The following is a 13,240-nucleotide window of genomic DNA, read 5'->3' as shown; positions in this document are numbered from 1 at the left end:
GGTTAAGCAAGTGTGATTTAAACAAATACTGCAATGCTAATCATACCACGTGCAACACACCATATGGTATTTGGAGTTGCTAACATAGGCCATAATTCAGAACTGATCGCAGCAGCAAAATTTTTCTCTAATGGGCAAAACCATGTACACTGCAGGTGGGGCAAATATAACATGAGCAGATGGAGTTAGATGTGGGAGAGGTGTGTTCAAACTAAAATCTAATTTGCAGTGTAAAAATAAAGCAGCCAGTATTTACCCTGCACAGAAACAAAATAACCCACCCAAATCTAACTCTCTCTGCACATGTTATATCTGCCCCACGTGCAGTGCGCATGGCTTTGCCCATTAGAGAAAGATTTTGCTGCTGCGATCAGGTCTGAATTAGGCCCATAGAGTGCTTCTTTGTTCAGACACTTACTTTACTTTGGACTGACTGTTAAAGTAAAGTGATAGGTAGTTGAGTACTGTGATCAACATCAATTACTTTTGTTTTTTAATACAAGTCTGTACAGAGGATTTAATTACAACTAGCCAGAGGGGAAGACAGAATAAAATGCCAGTGACTATTTGCACCAGCTGTTTAGCACTATATAAAAAAAAATTTCAGTGAGCATTAGAAAGTGTATAAAAATAAATATACAAATCATAGTTTTCATATGCTTCCTTTGTCCCAATGAGAGCATAAAAGAGCAAAAGCAAGGTGTATGCATAAATAGCCCAAGGAGGCTTATTTGCTATTTCACTGTTCCACTGCCTTGTGAGTGCTAGTGCGGCAAGTGTTTGTTTGTGTGTTTAAATAGATACAGTAATGTGCAAAAGTTTTAGGCAGGTGTGGTCAAAATGCTGCAAAGTAAGAATGCTTTAAAAAATAGAAGTGTTAATAGTATATTTTTATCAATTGACAAAATGCAAAGTGAATGAAAAGACGAGAAATCTAAATCAAATCAATATTTGGTATGACCACCCTTTGTCTCAAAACGGCATAAATTTTTGCCTTGCACACAGGTACACTTGCACAGCGTTTTTGAAGGAACTCTGCAGGGAGGTTGTTCCAGACATCTTGGAAAACTAACCACAGATCTTCTGACGTTGAGCTCAGGGCAAATGGAGTTGGGGATATGGTCAGGATTAATGGTGTCCTCAATGCTGAGAAATACAGGCAGGTACTTATCCATTATGCAATACCATCAGGGGAGCGGCTGATTGGCTCCAAATTTATTCTGCAGCAGGACAACGACCCCAAACATACAAAGAACTATCTTCAGTGTAAAGAAGAACAAGGAGTCCTGTAAGTGATTATATGGTCCCTACAGAGCTGTGATTTCATAATCAAGCCTGTCTGGGATTACATAAAGAGACAGAAGAATTTGAGCAAGCCTACATCCACCAAATCTCCCAAATATTGATTTGATTTAGATTTCTCTACTGTTAATTCACTTAGCATTTTGTTAATTGATAAATATAAACTATTAACACTTCCATTTTTGAAAGCATTCTTACCTTGCAGATATATAAATATACATTTGTCTCCTAGATTTTACCCTTGAGGCGGTGGAGGTTTACGGGTAGGCTGCGGGGGAAGGGGGTTAGAATTAGACTGCATGAAGTGTGTGTGTGGGGGGGAAGGGGGGGGGGGGAGGGGAAGCATACTTACTCAACCCCTGTCAGGATGCTGAGCATCGGGATCTCGTATCACACCCTAAGTTTAACCCTAGGTCTCATTGTTAGGCAGTTGTTTAGTGTCTCTGGTCGAGGTGTATCCTATTGAGGTAAAGGTTGAAAAATATACAGATCAGAGGAAGTCCACTTACAACTAGCATTCTTGAAAGAGTTGTTCTGTAAAGAGAGGAGAGGAGCAAAGAGCGAGTGCTAAGAGCCATCTTCTTACACGATTAGGATGTAGTGTATGTACAGTAGTAACAACTTGCTGATTGTGGATTGCTTCAGTGCAGTAGTAAATTCCGCTTACAGGTTTTTATTCCCATTTACAGGGAAAATTGACAATAATCTGGAGTAGTATTCCACTTTAAATTTCAGGGAAACTTCACTTCACATTTCAGGGAAATGTGATTCTGTTTTAAAAAAATTCCCTTAAAATCAGGAGCAATTACTTTTTACAGACTCATGGATAGCCCTAGTGAATACCACGGTAGCACATGAAAAATTTGTTTACATATCCAGAACAGCCATCACTAAATTCTATACGATATGGGATAGATGGCTATCTTCACCATGTGCCAAGGGTACTCACATCAATATGCTCTATGGTGCCAACTCAGTTTCATAAGGATACGTTAAGTTGTTACATATAGTAGAAAAGAAACAGTAACTAATGATCGCACTGACATAATGTTTAATATACTGTTTATTCAGGTTGATAACGTATAAGGCTGGTACACATGGACAGAGCAATGTATATGTGGTCTCATACATATTCCACATTACTTGAAATTAAGTTGTTCCCGTCTACACTTTATTCTGTATCTTTCGCTTGAATGCATGTACTGATATCGTTCATCTCTCTTAGGGGTATCTGCAATTGCGGTCGAATTCCCGAAAATGTCGAAAAACGGGCCATTTTCGCCAAAAAAAAAAAAATTAGACAATGCAATTCAGTACTTTTCATCAAAAAAACTGACTTTCCAAATTCGACTTTTTGAAATTCGACATTTGTCAAATTCGACATTTCTGCAATGGTACAAATGCGGCAATTCGACAAAAGTATATTCAATTGAAGATTGTAAATTCGACAACAGTGCTTTTAGAGAGTAAATTTGTCATTTTCAATCCGCCACACTTTGCTGGCGCAATCTAATAAAAATTTTTAAAAACATGTTTTTTTTGGTGTTTTTTTTTTTGGTAATAGCATATCTATTTATATTAGAAGGGATTAGGTACTTGGTTTGTCTATTTTGGAGGCACAAGTATTATTTATATATTTTTTAAAATATTTTTTTTTTTTAATGGAATGGTAAAAATCTGGGGGGAAAAATGCGTGGGGTCCCCCCTCCTAATTATAACCAGCCTCGGGCTCTTTGAGCCGGTCCTGGTTGCCAAAATACGGGGGGGGGGAATGACAGGGGATCTTCCGTATTTTAACAACCAGCACCGGGCTCTGCGCCTGGTCCTGGTGCAAAAAATACGGGGGACAAAAAGAGTAGGGGTCCCCCGTATTTTTCGTACCAGCACCGGGCTCCACTAGCTGAACAGATAATGCCACAGCCGGGGGTCACTTTTATACAGCGCCCTGCGGCCGTGGCATTAAATATCCAACTAGTCACCCCTGGCCGGGGTACCCTGGAGGAGTGGGTACCCCTTCAATCAAGGCCCCCGCCACCCAAGGGCCAGGGGTGAAGCCCGAGGCTGTCCCCCCCCACCCAAGGGCTGCGGATGGGGGGCTGATAGCCTTGAGTAAAATGTAAGAATATTGTTTTTTGCAGAAGAACTACAAGTCCCACCAAGCCTCCCCCGCAAGCCGGTACTTAGAGAACCACAAATACCAGCATGCGGGGGGGAAAGGGCCCGCTGGTACCTGTAGTTCTACTGGAAAAAAAATACCCAAATAAAAACAGGAGACACACACCGTGAAAGTGGTGAGGTGGACGCAGAGGTGTGGGAGGGTAGTCTGTTGCAGGGAATAGAGGCTCTCATAGAAGCTATCAGAGAAGTACTAAAAATCCCTGATAAAGTGACAGAGGAGAGTGAGGAATCTTATTTTATTATAAAAAAAGAAATCCTCGGACACTTTTCCTGTCTCAAAGGAACTAAATACCCTGTTTGAAGAACCGTGGGTTAGTCGTGATAGGAAATTTCAAATCCCTAAACGGTTGCTGTCATCCTTTCCTTTTCCTCCTGAGGATAGGAAAAAATGGGAAAATCCACCGATAGTGGATGCATCAGTATCCAGGCTTTCACGAAAAATTGTATTGCCTGTCCCGGGTGCAGCCTCCCTAAAAGACGCGGCTAATCGTAAAATTGAGACTACGCTGAAATCCTTGTATACAGCTGCTGGGGTGGCCCAGAGACCCACTATAGCATGTGGATGGATTACAAGAGCCATTGCCAAATGGTCTGGTAACCTGATTGAAGGGTTAGACACCTTGCCTCAGGAGGAGGTTATCTTGTTCCTACAGCATATACAAGACTCTGCGAATTTTATGGTGAAAGCGATAAAAGAAATAGGCTTGCTTAATGCACGCACTACGGCTGTGGCAGTGTCTGCACACAGGGGTCTATGGCCACGCCAGTGGACTGCGGATGCGTACTGCAGGAAAAGCGTGGAAGGCCTCCCTTTCACAGGCGAGGCCTTATTTGGAGATGTACTAGACAAATGGATATCCAAATCTACTGCGGGTAAGTCCACATTCCTTCCTTCTGTAGCTCCCCCAGCTAGGAAGGCCTACTCAGGTCACAGTTTACAGTCCTTTCGGACTGCCAAGTTTAGGGGCAAACCCAGAGGTTCTTCTACATCCACCAGAGGCACTAGAGGTAAACCACGCAAACCAGCAACTGCCGGTTCACAGGAACAGGGCTTAAGCTCTGCTTCCTCAAACCCTTCAGCATGATGGTGGACCGCGATGCCTGGAAGACTGGCAGGTGGGAGCCCAGCTAAAATTCTTCAGTCACATCTGGACAAGTTCGTGCCAGGATCCCTGGGTCATAGATCTTATTTCCCAGGGCTACAGACTGGAGTTCCAGAAGCTCCCACCTCACAGATTCTTCAAATCAGGCTTACCAGTTTCACAAGATGCAAGTATATCTTTAGAGGACGCCATTCAAAAACTGGTACAGACTCAGGTCATTGTTCCAGTTCCACCTCATCTGCAAAACAAGGGGTACTATTTCAATTTGTTTGTAGTACCGAAACCGGACGGTTCGGTAAGACCGATTCTGAACCTCAAGTCGTTGAACCCATACTTACGAGTGTTCAAATTCAAGATGGATTCTCTGAGAGCGGTGATATCAGCTCTGGAAGAGGGGTAATTCCTAGTGTCTCTGGATATCAAGGATGCGAACCTTCACATTCTGATCTGGCCGCCTCATCAGGCTTATCTACGGTTTACACTGCAGGACTGTCACTACCAGTCCAGGCTCTGTCATTTGGTCTCTCCACGGCACCGAGGGTGTTCACCAAGGTGATGGCAGAGATGATGGTTCTACAGAGAGTGAACAAAATTCTGTACCTGGACGATCTTCTGATAAAGGCACCATCCAGGGAGCCGTTGTTGGACAGCATTGGCCTCTCAACCAGACTACTCCTGGATCACGGGTGGATTCTGAACCTACCAAAATCTCACCTAGAACCAACACAGAGGCTTCCTTTTCTGGGAATGATACTGGACACAGAGTCTCGGAAAGTGTTCCTTACCTTGGAAAAGGCAATGGTAATCCAGTCGATGGTTTGGGCTGTCCTGAAGCCAACCTGGATCTCGGTGCATCTGTGCAATCGCCTTCTGGGGAAAATGGTGGCCTCTTACGAGGCGCTTCAGTATGGAAGGTTTCATGCGAGGCCCTTCCAGCTAGATCTGTTGGACAAATGGTCCGAATCGCATCTTCACATGCACCAGAGGATCCGTCTGTTGTCAAAAGCCAGGATCTCCCTCCTGTGGTGGCTACAGACTTCTCACTTAGTCGAGGGTCGGAGGTTCGGGATTCAGAATTGGATTCTGCTAACCACAGACGCAAGCCTCAGAGGTTAGGGCGCAGTCACCCAGGGGGTGCAGTTTCAGGGAAGATGGTCAAGTCAGGAAGTCGTCCTTCCAATAAGCATCCTGGAACTCAGGGCTATATACAACGCCCTTCTGCAGGCCTCATCTCTTCTTCAGAATCAGGTAATTCAGGTGCAGTCGGACAATGTGACGGCAGTGACGTACATAAACCGACAGGGCGGAATGATAAGCAGAGCCGCAATGTCAGAGGTGTCAAGAATTCTCCTCTGTCAGCGGTCATCATTCCGGGAGTAGACAACTGAGAAGCAGACTTCCTTAGCAGACACGACCTGCACCCGGGGGAGTGGGGCCTTCACCCAGGGGTGTTCCTGTGGTTGACACATCGGTGGGGATATCCACAAATTGACAGGATGGCTTCTCGACTCAACAATAAGCTCAAGCGGTATTGTTCCAGGTCGAGGGACCCACAAGCAGTGGCGGTAGATGATCTGACAACTCCGTGGGTCTACCAGCTGGTGTACGTGTTTCCTCCACTTCCTCTGATCCCAAGAATTCTAAAAAGAACAAAAAGGGAAAAGGTTCAATCAATCCTCATTGCTCCGGACTGGCCACGAATGGTCTGGTATGCGGATCTTCTTGAGATGCTGCTCGAAGATCCGTGGCCTCTACCTTTTTGCAAGGATCTTCTGTAACAGGGCCCGTTCGTTTATCAAGACTTAACGCGGCTACGTTTAACGGCATGGAAGTTGAACGGCTGATTCTAGCCAGGAGAGGGATTCCTGACAAGGTCATCCCAACTATGACCCAAGCCAGGAAGGGGGTAACATCTAAACATTACCAACGTATTTGGAAGAAATAGGTCTCTTGCTGTGGAATTTCATCTGGGACATTTCCTGCTTTTTCTGCAGTTGGGTGTGGATGTGGGCTTACGTCTAGGCTCCATAAAAGTACAGATTTCGGCCTTGTCTATTTTCTTTCAAAAACAATTGGCTTCTCTCCCTGAGGTCCAGACGTTCTTGAAAGGTGTTCTGCACATCCAACCTCCCTTTGTGCCTCCAACGGCACCTTGGGATCTCAATTTGGTGCTGCACTTCCACCAATTGGACTGGTTTGAACCGTTACAGGAGGTTGACATAAAGTACCTTACGTGGAAGATCATCACACTGTTGGCCTTGGCTTCAGCAAGACATGTGTCGGAGCTGGGGGCGTTGTCTTACAAGGGCCCCTACCTGATTTTCCGTGAGGATAGAGCTGAACTCAGAACTCGTCAGCAATTTCTTCCTAAGGTGGTGTCTGAGTTTCACATCAACCAACCGTTTGTGGCTCCGGTTGTTACAAACACCTCGGCTACTTCAAAGTCTTTGGATGTTGTGAGTGCTTTGAAGGTGTTTGTAAAGAGAACAGCTCGTCACAGGAAATCATACTCGCTGTTTGTTCTCTATGATCCCAATAAAATTGGGTGTCCTGCTTCAAAGCAGTCGATTGCACGCTGGATCAGACTCACTATCCAGCATGCTTATTCCACGGCAGGCTTGCCGGTTCCAAAATCTGTACAGGCCCACTCTACTAGGTTGGTGGGTTTTTCTTGGGTGGCTGCCCGGGGTGTCTCGGCTTTACAGCTCTGCCGAGCAGCTACTTGGTAAGTTTCGAATACATTTGCTAAGTTTTACAAGTTCGATACTTTGGCCTCTGAGGACCTTCAGTTTGGTCAATCAGTTCTGCAGGAACGTCAGCACTCTCCCACCCTGTGTGGGAGCTTTGGTACTTCCCCATGGTACTAAATGTATTCCCAGTTTCCCCTAGGATGTAAGAGAAAATAGGATTTTAATTATCTACCGCTAAAATCCTTTTCTCGTAGTCCGTAGGGGATACTGGGCGCCCGCCCCGTGCTTCGTTGTTCCTGCACTGTTACTTGGTTAAGTATTCCAGTTTGCTCAGCTGTTGCTGTTCCAAGTTTGGTTAGCATGGCTTTCCTGGTGTGTGTGTGTGTGTGTGTGTGTGTGTGTGTGTGTGTGTGTGTGTGTGTGTGTGTGTGTGTGTGTGTGTGTGTGTGTGTGTGTGTAATCTCAACCTTATCTATCCTTCTCTCAAAGTATGTCCGTTTCCTTGGGGACAGTTTCCTAGACTGAGTCTGGTAGGAGGGGCATAGAGGGAGGAGCCAGTGCACACTATCAATTTCTTAAAGTGCCCATTGCTCCTAGTGGACCCGTCTATACCCCATGGTACTAAATAGATTCCCAGTTTCCCCTACGGACTACGAGAAAAGGATTTACCGGTAGGTAATTAAAATCCTATTTTTCCCCATGTTAAAAAGTAGAATATGTATTTTCTAGCAACACATTTAAAATATCACATATTATCCCTTGGCGCGACACAGCTAGCTAGTCCGCCCTGCATGTCAGGCCCTGCCCCTCCCTCCCACACACACAGGTGCAAAAGCATGCACGGCGGCGATGCTTTTGCACCCGCCAAGTAGCTCCCTGCCTGCGCAGCCTAGCTATGCTGGCAGGCGGCTACCTGACGCATCCCTGGTTGCAGCGCCTGCATATGACGTCACATAGCCACCGTGGCCTGCTCCCACAGCGGTCCGGACACGCCTGCGTTGTCCGGACCGCGCCCCACCAACGCCATTCTAATGCCGTTGCCACGCCCCCTCCAACTCCTTGACCGCCTCTGCCTGTCAATCGGGCACTTTATTACAATATTAGCCTTATTTAGAGTTTGTGCATGTAATTCAGGGTAAAGATAGAAAATCCATATCGGAAATTAATACATACTAAAAGAAAAAAAAAAGAAAAAACCTATAGACCAAATGGAGCAGTCGACATAGTTAAGCTCTAGTGAGCCTACCTACTCAATAGCCAATCAGGAGGCTTTTAGTACATTGCGGTTTTAATTTATGTGATTTGGTATTTAAAATTTAAATTGCACGGTACACAAACTGCCCATCAAAGCGCATGAAAACCTGCGGAGTAATCAAACTGTAAATTGGTAAATCTTCTTAGTGTTCATTAGAACCTTAAGAAATCATATTTTTATCACAAATCTGTAGATAGGGGGTAATTCAGACCTGATCGCTGCTGTGTGTTTTCGCACAGCAGGAGATCAAGTCCAAACTGCGCGTGCACTGGAATGCGCAGGCGTATTGCACGGGTACAAAGCGGATCGCCGCTCAGCGATGTGTTTGTGCGACATCCGTTCGCACGGGCGATCGCAAGGTGATTGACAGGAAGAAGGTGTTTGTGGGTGTCAACTGACCATTTTCAGGGTGTGTCTGGAAAAACGCAGGTGTGTCCAGGGAGGGTTCCTGAAGTAATTTCCGGTCCTGGACAGGCTGAAGTGATTGCAGCGGCTGAGTAAGTCCTGGGCTGCGCGGAGACTGCACAAAATCTGTTTGTACAGCTCTGCTACACATGCACACTTCCACAGCTAAAATACACTCCCCTGTAGGCAGCGACTATCTGATCGCAGCAGTGCAAAAATCGCTTGCTAGTGATTAGGTCTGAATTACCCCCATAGTGTTTATGAAAAAAAAACAAAGAAACATACTGTAACTTTGACTTCAACAAGCTGTTTCTTGATTATCACATGTTTGCATACTATTGTCTGAATGGGTGTAATCTGACAATGCAGGAGGTGACAGACATGGTAAAAGAAGGAACGTGAATGTATGTATTTGTTTAGATTTCCTTGCATGCAGTTATGCTGTTTTATTTGCTATAAATGAATATGATGTGATTTACATATTGTGATGAGATTAAGCGTGATGGTTACATCTGTATTGGAAGTATACAAATTTGAAGAAAAATCATGTAACGGACAACTGAAATAAAATATTCATCACAAGGAACAAGGATTTATTTTCACAACCTGCCCCACACATGTAAAAACAATTGATCAGTTTGACATCTGCTGTTTGCCATTGTTTGGTTCTTTTTTAGGTTTTCTAAATCAGCTGTGTTTAATTTCTCATGTTCTGTGACAATGCATTACAAGAGAAGAATGTACTGTGCACTCTACAGTTGTCTGAAATGTTAATAAGTAGTCGGCAGTACATTTGTATGAAACCTAAACTTCTTTCTCTTTATACTAAAACAGCAGTCTCAGCCATGTGCACAAATACCCCCAGAGTGGTACTTTCTGGGGATGTTCAGGGGTATGTGAAAAGTCAGCAATTACTGGTGTGTTGGAGTGCACATTTGTTTCTATCTTTTAAGAATGTTTTGGGTGGAGGTGATTTTGGATAAAGAATCCAAAGGTGTGTACACACGGTGAGATATATATTCTGCGATTTTGACTATATAGTCAAAATCGCAAGGAAAGTTAGGGCAAATCGCAAGGTGTTAGCCTCCTTGTGATACCGTCTCGATCCCGATGCGCACTCCCGCAGGGTCGGTATCGCAAGACCAGATAGACTGTGCAGGCAAGTCAATTTTGACTATCTAGTACTAAAGTATAGTCAAAATTGGCACTTAGTCATAATCGCACATAGCCAATATCGCATAGTCAAAATCGAAGATAGCCAAAATCTCACTGTGTGTATGCACCTTTAGGGGTATATGCAATTCACGGCGAATCGCGGCAAATTATCGCCGTTTTTTAATTCGACACAATTCGACAGGTGAATTCCGGCAGGTGGCTGCCATATTCACCATATTCAATGAAAAACGGATTCGACATTCCCGCGGGCGAAAAACGGCCGATTTGCCGGATTTTGCCGCAAATTAAAAAAACGGGGGAAAAACGGAAAAAACTGGCGTGGGGTCCCCCCTCCAAAGCATAACCAGCCTCGGGCTCTTCGAGCTGGTCCTGGTTCTAAAAATGCGGGGACAAAATTGACATGGGATCCCCCGTATTTTTAAAACCAGCACCGGGCTCTGCGCCTGATGCTGGTGCAAAAAATACGGGGGACAAAAAGAGTAGGGGTCCCCAGTATTTTTTACACCAGCATCGGGCTCCACTAGCTGGACAGATAATGCCACAGCCGGGGGTCACTTTTATACAGCGCCCTGCGGCCGTGGCATTAAATATCCAACTAGTCACCCCTGGCCGGGGTACCCTGGGGGAGTGGGGACCCCTTCAATCAAGGGGTCCCCCCCCCCCAGCCACCCAAGGGCCAGGGGTGAAGCCCGAGGCTGTCTCCCCCCCCCCCCCCCCCCCCCCCCCCCATCCAAGGGCTGCGGATGGGAGGCTGATAGCCTTGAGTAAAATGACCGAATATTGTTTTTTCCAGTAGTACTACAAGTCCCAGCAAGCCTCCCCCGCAAGCTGGTACTTGGAGAACCACAAGTACCAGCATGCGGGAGAAAAACGGGCCCGCTGGTACCTGTAGTACTACTGGAAAAAAAATACCCAAATAAAAACAGGAGACACACACCTTGACAAGTACAACTTTATTACACACTGCCGACACACACATACTTACCTATGTTGACACGCCGATTGCCACAGTCTCCGACGATCCGAGGTACCTGTGAAAAAAATTAGACTCACCTCAATCCAGTGTCCGGGAGATAATCCACGTACTTGTTAAAAAAAAAAACACGAACACCCGTACCATGCCGGACTGAAAGGGGTCCCATGTTTACACATCAGACCCCTTTCCCCGAATGCTGGGACACCACGTGACTCCTGTCACTGAGGTCCCTTCAGCCAATCAGGAAGCGCTACTTCCGTGGCGCTCACCTGATTGGCTGTGCGCGTGTGACCTCAGACAGCGCATCGCAAAGCCTCTCCATTATTTTCAATGGTGGGAACTTTGCCGTCAGCGGTGGGGTTACCCGCGGTCAGCCGCTGACCGGCGGGTGACCCCACCGCTAGCCGCAAAGTTCCCACCATTGAATATAATGGAGAGGCTTTGCAATGCGCTGTCAGCTCATACGCGCACAGAGCCAATCAGCAGAGTGCAAGGACGTTGCGCTCGCTGATTGGCTTACGAGACCTTTCAGTGACAGCTGTCACGGGGGGGTCTCTCTGCATATGTGGAAAGGGGTCTGTGTCAACATGGGACCCCTTTCAGTCCGTGTGGTACGGGTGTCCGGTTTGTTTTTTTGACAAGTTGGTGGATTTACCTCTGGACCATGGATGAGGTGAGTGTATTTATCTTTTCTTTTCAGGTACCCCTGGATTCTACTTGGAGAAGAGGACCGATGTCGGCGTGTAAACATAGGTAAGTATGTGTGTGTCGACGTATGAAATAGAGTTTTACTTTCACGGTGTCGGTCTCCTGTTTTTATTTGGGTATTTTTTTTCCAGTAGAACTACAGGTACCAGCGGGCCCGTTTTTCTCCCGCATGCTGGTACTTGTTGTTCTCCAAGTACCAGCTTGCGGGGGAAGCTTGCTGGGACTTGTAGTACTACTGGAAAAACCAATATTCTGTCATTTTTCTCAAGACTATCAGCCTCCCATCCGCAGCCCTTGGATGGGGGGGACAGCCTCGGGCTTCACCCCTGGCCCTTGGGTGGCTGGGGGGGGGGGGACCCCTTGATTGAAGGGGTCCCCACTCCCCCAGGGTACCCCGGCCAGGGGTGACTAGTTGGATATTTAATGCCACGGCCGCAAGGCACTGTATAAAAGTGACCCCTGGCTGTGGCATTATCTGTCCAGCTAGTGGAGCCCGATGCTGGTGTAAAAAATACGGGGGACCCCTACTCTTTTTGTCCCCCGTATTTTTTGCACCAGCACCAGGCGCAGAGCCCGGTGCTGGTTTTAAAAATACGGGGGAACCCCTGTCAATTTTTTCCCCGCATTTTTAGAACCAGGACCAGCTCGAAGAGCCCGAGGCTGGTTATGCTTTGGAGGGGGGACCCCACGCCATTTTTTTCAGGGATTTTACCATTCCATCCAAAAAAAATATATATATATATTATTTTTAAAAATATATAAATAATACTTGTGCCTCCAAAAAAGACAAACCAAGTACCTAATCCCTTCTAATATAAATAGATATGATATTACCAAGAAAAAAAAACACCAAAAAAACATGTTTTAAATTTTTTTTATTAGTTTCACCCACCAAAGTGTGGCGGATTGAAAATGACGAATTTACTGTCTAAAAGCACTGTTGTCGAATTTCCAAACTTCCATTGAATAGACTTTGGTCGAATTGCAGCATGTGTATCATTGCAAAAAAGTCGAATTTGTCAAAAGTCGAATTTCAAAAAGTCGAATTTTGAAAGTCCGTTTTTTTGTCGGAAAGTACTGAATTGCATTGTCGATTTTTTTTTTTTTTTTTGGCGAAAAATTCCCGAAATTCGACAATTTCGGGAATTCGACCGCAATTGCATATACCCCTTAGACTGAAAAGTATTTTCATATGTGGGAAAGCTTTATAGACACTCTAACCCCCGAAATTAAGGATCAAATTCATAGAAGCCTACGCTATACCTCTTGGTATTTGACTGGAGTGGTGGCTAGCAATCCTCCTCTTTTATTTTGATGGGATGATGGTGCTTTTTTGTTTTTTGGTTCTAGAATGGGTGATATGTTTGAATTTATTTATTTGATTCTGTTACATTATAATTTTTCCTTTCGGAGACTTTGTTTCACCTGTTATCTTACTGATCATTGT

The 13,240-nt window shown here is 45.3% G+C and overlaps 1 protein-coding gene across 7 annotated transcripts in view; it reads left to right on the top strand.

The window, feature by feature from the left end:
* DTWD1 (DTW domain containing 1) overlaps window positions 1-13,240 on the top strand; it is a 133,113-nt gene that overhangs the window by 117,634 nt on the left and 2,239 nt on the right. Inside the window, exon 6 of one of the 7 annotated variants that reach the window (XR_010179228.1) lies at window positions 2,528-2,618. The exons of 4 other annotated variants lie outside the window; for them this stretch is intronic. Coding sequence is in view for 2 of the 3 variants with exons in the window: in XM_063926032.1 (XP_063782102.1) it covers window positions 9,768-9,850 (83 nt within the window). In the remaining variant the exon portion in view is untranslated. Of the gene's footprint in view, window positions 1-2,527; window positions 2,619-9,767; window positions 9,851-13,240 lie in introns of those variants that run through there. 2 more of the 7 variants (XM_063926031.1, XM_063926032.1) reach the window with 2 other exon arrangements.

Source organism: Pseudophryne corroboree, chromosome 6 (assembly GCF_028390025.1).
Source record: "Pseudophryne corroboree isolate aPseCor3 chromosome 6, aPseCor3.hap2, whole genome shotgun sequence".
NCBI classification, from domain to species: Eukaryota; Metazoa; Chordata; class Amphibia; order Anura; family Myobatrachidae; genus Pseudophryne; species Pseudophryne corroboree.
This window is presented reverse-complemented; position numbering and strand designations above follow the sequence as displayed.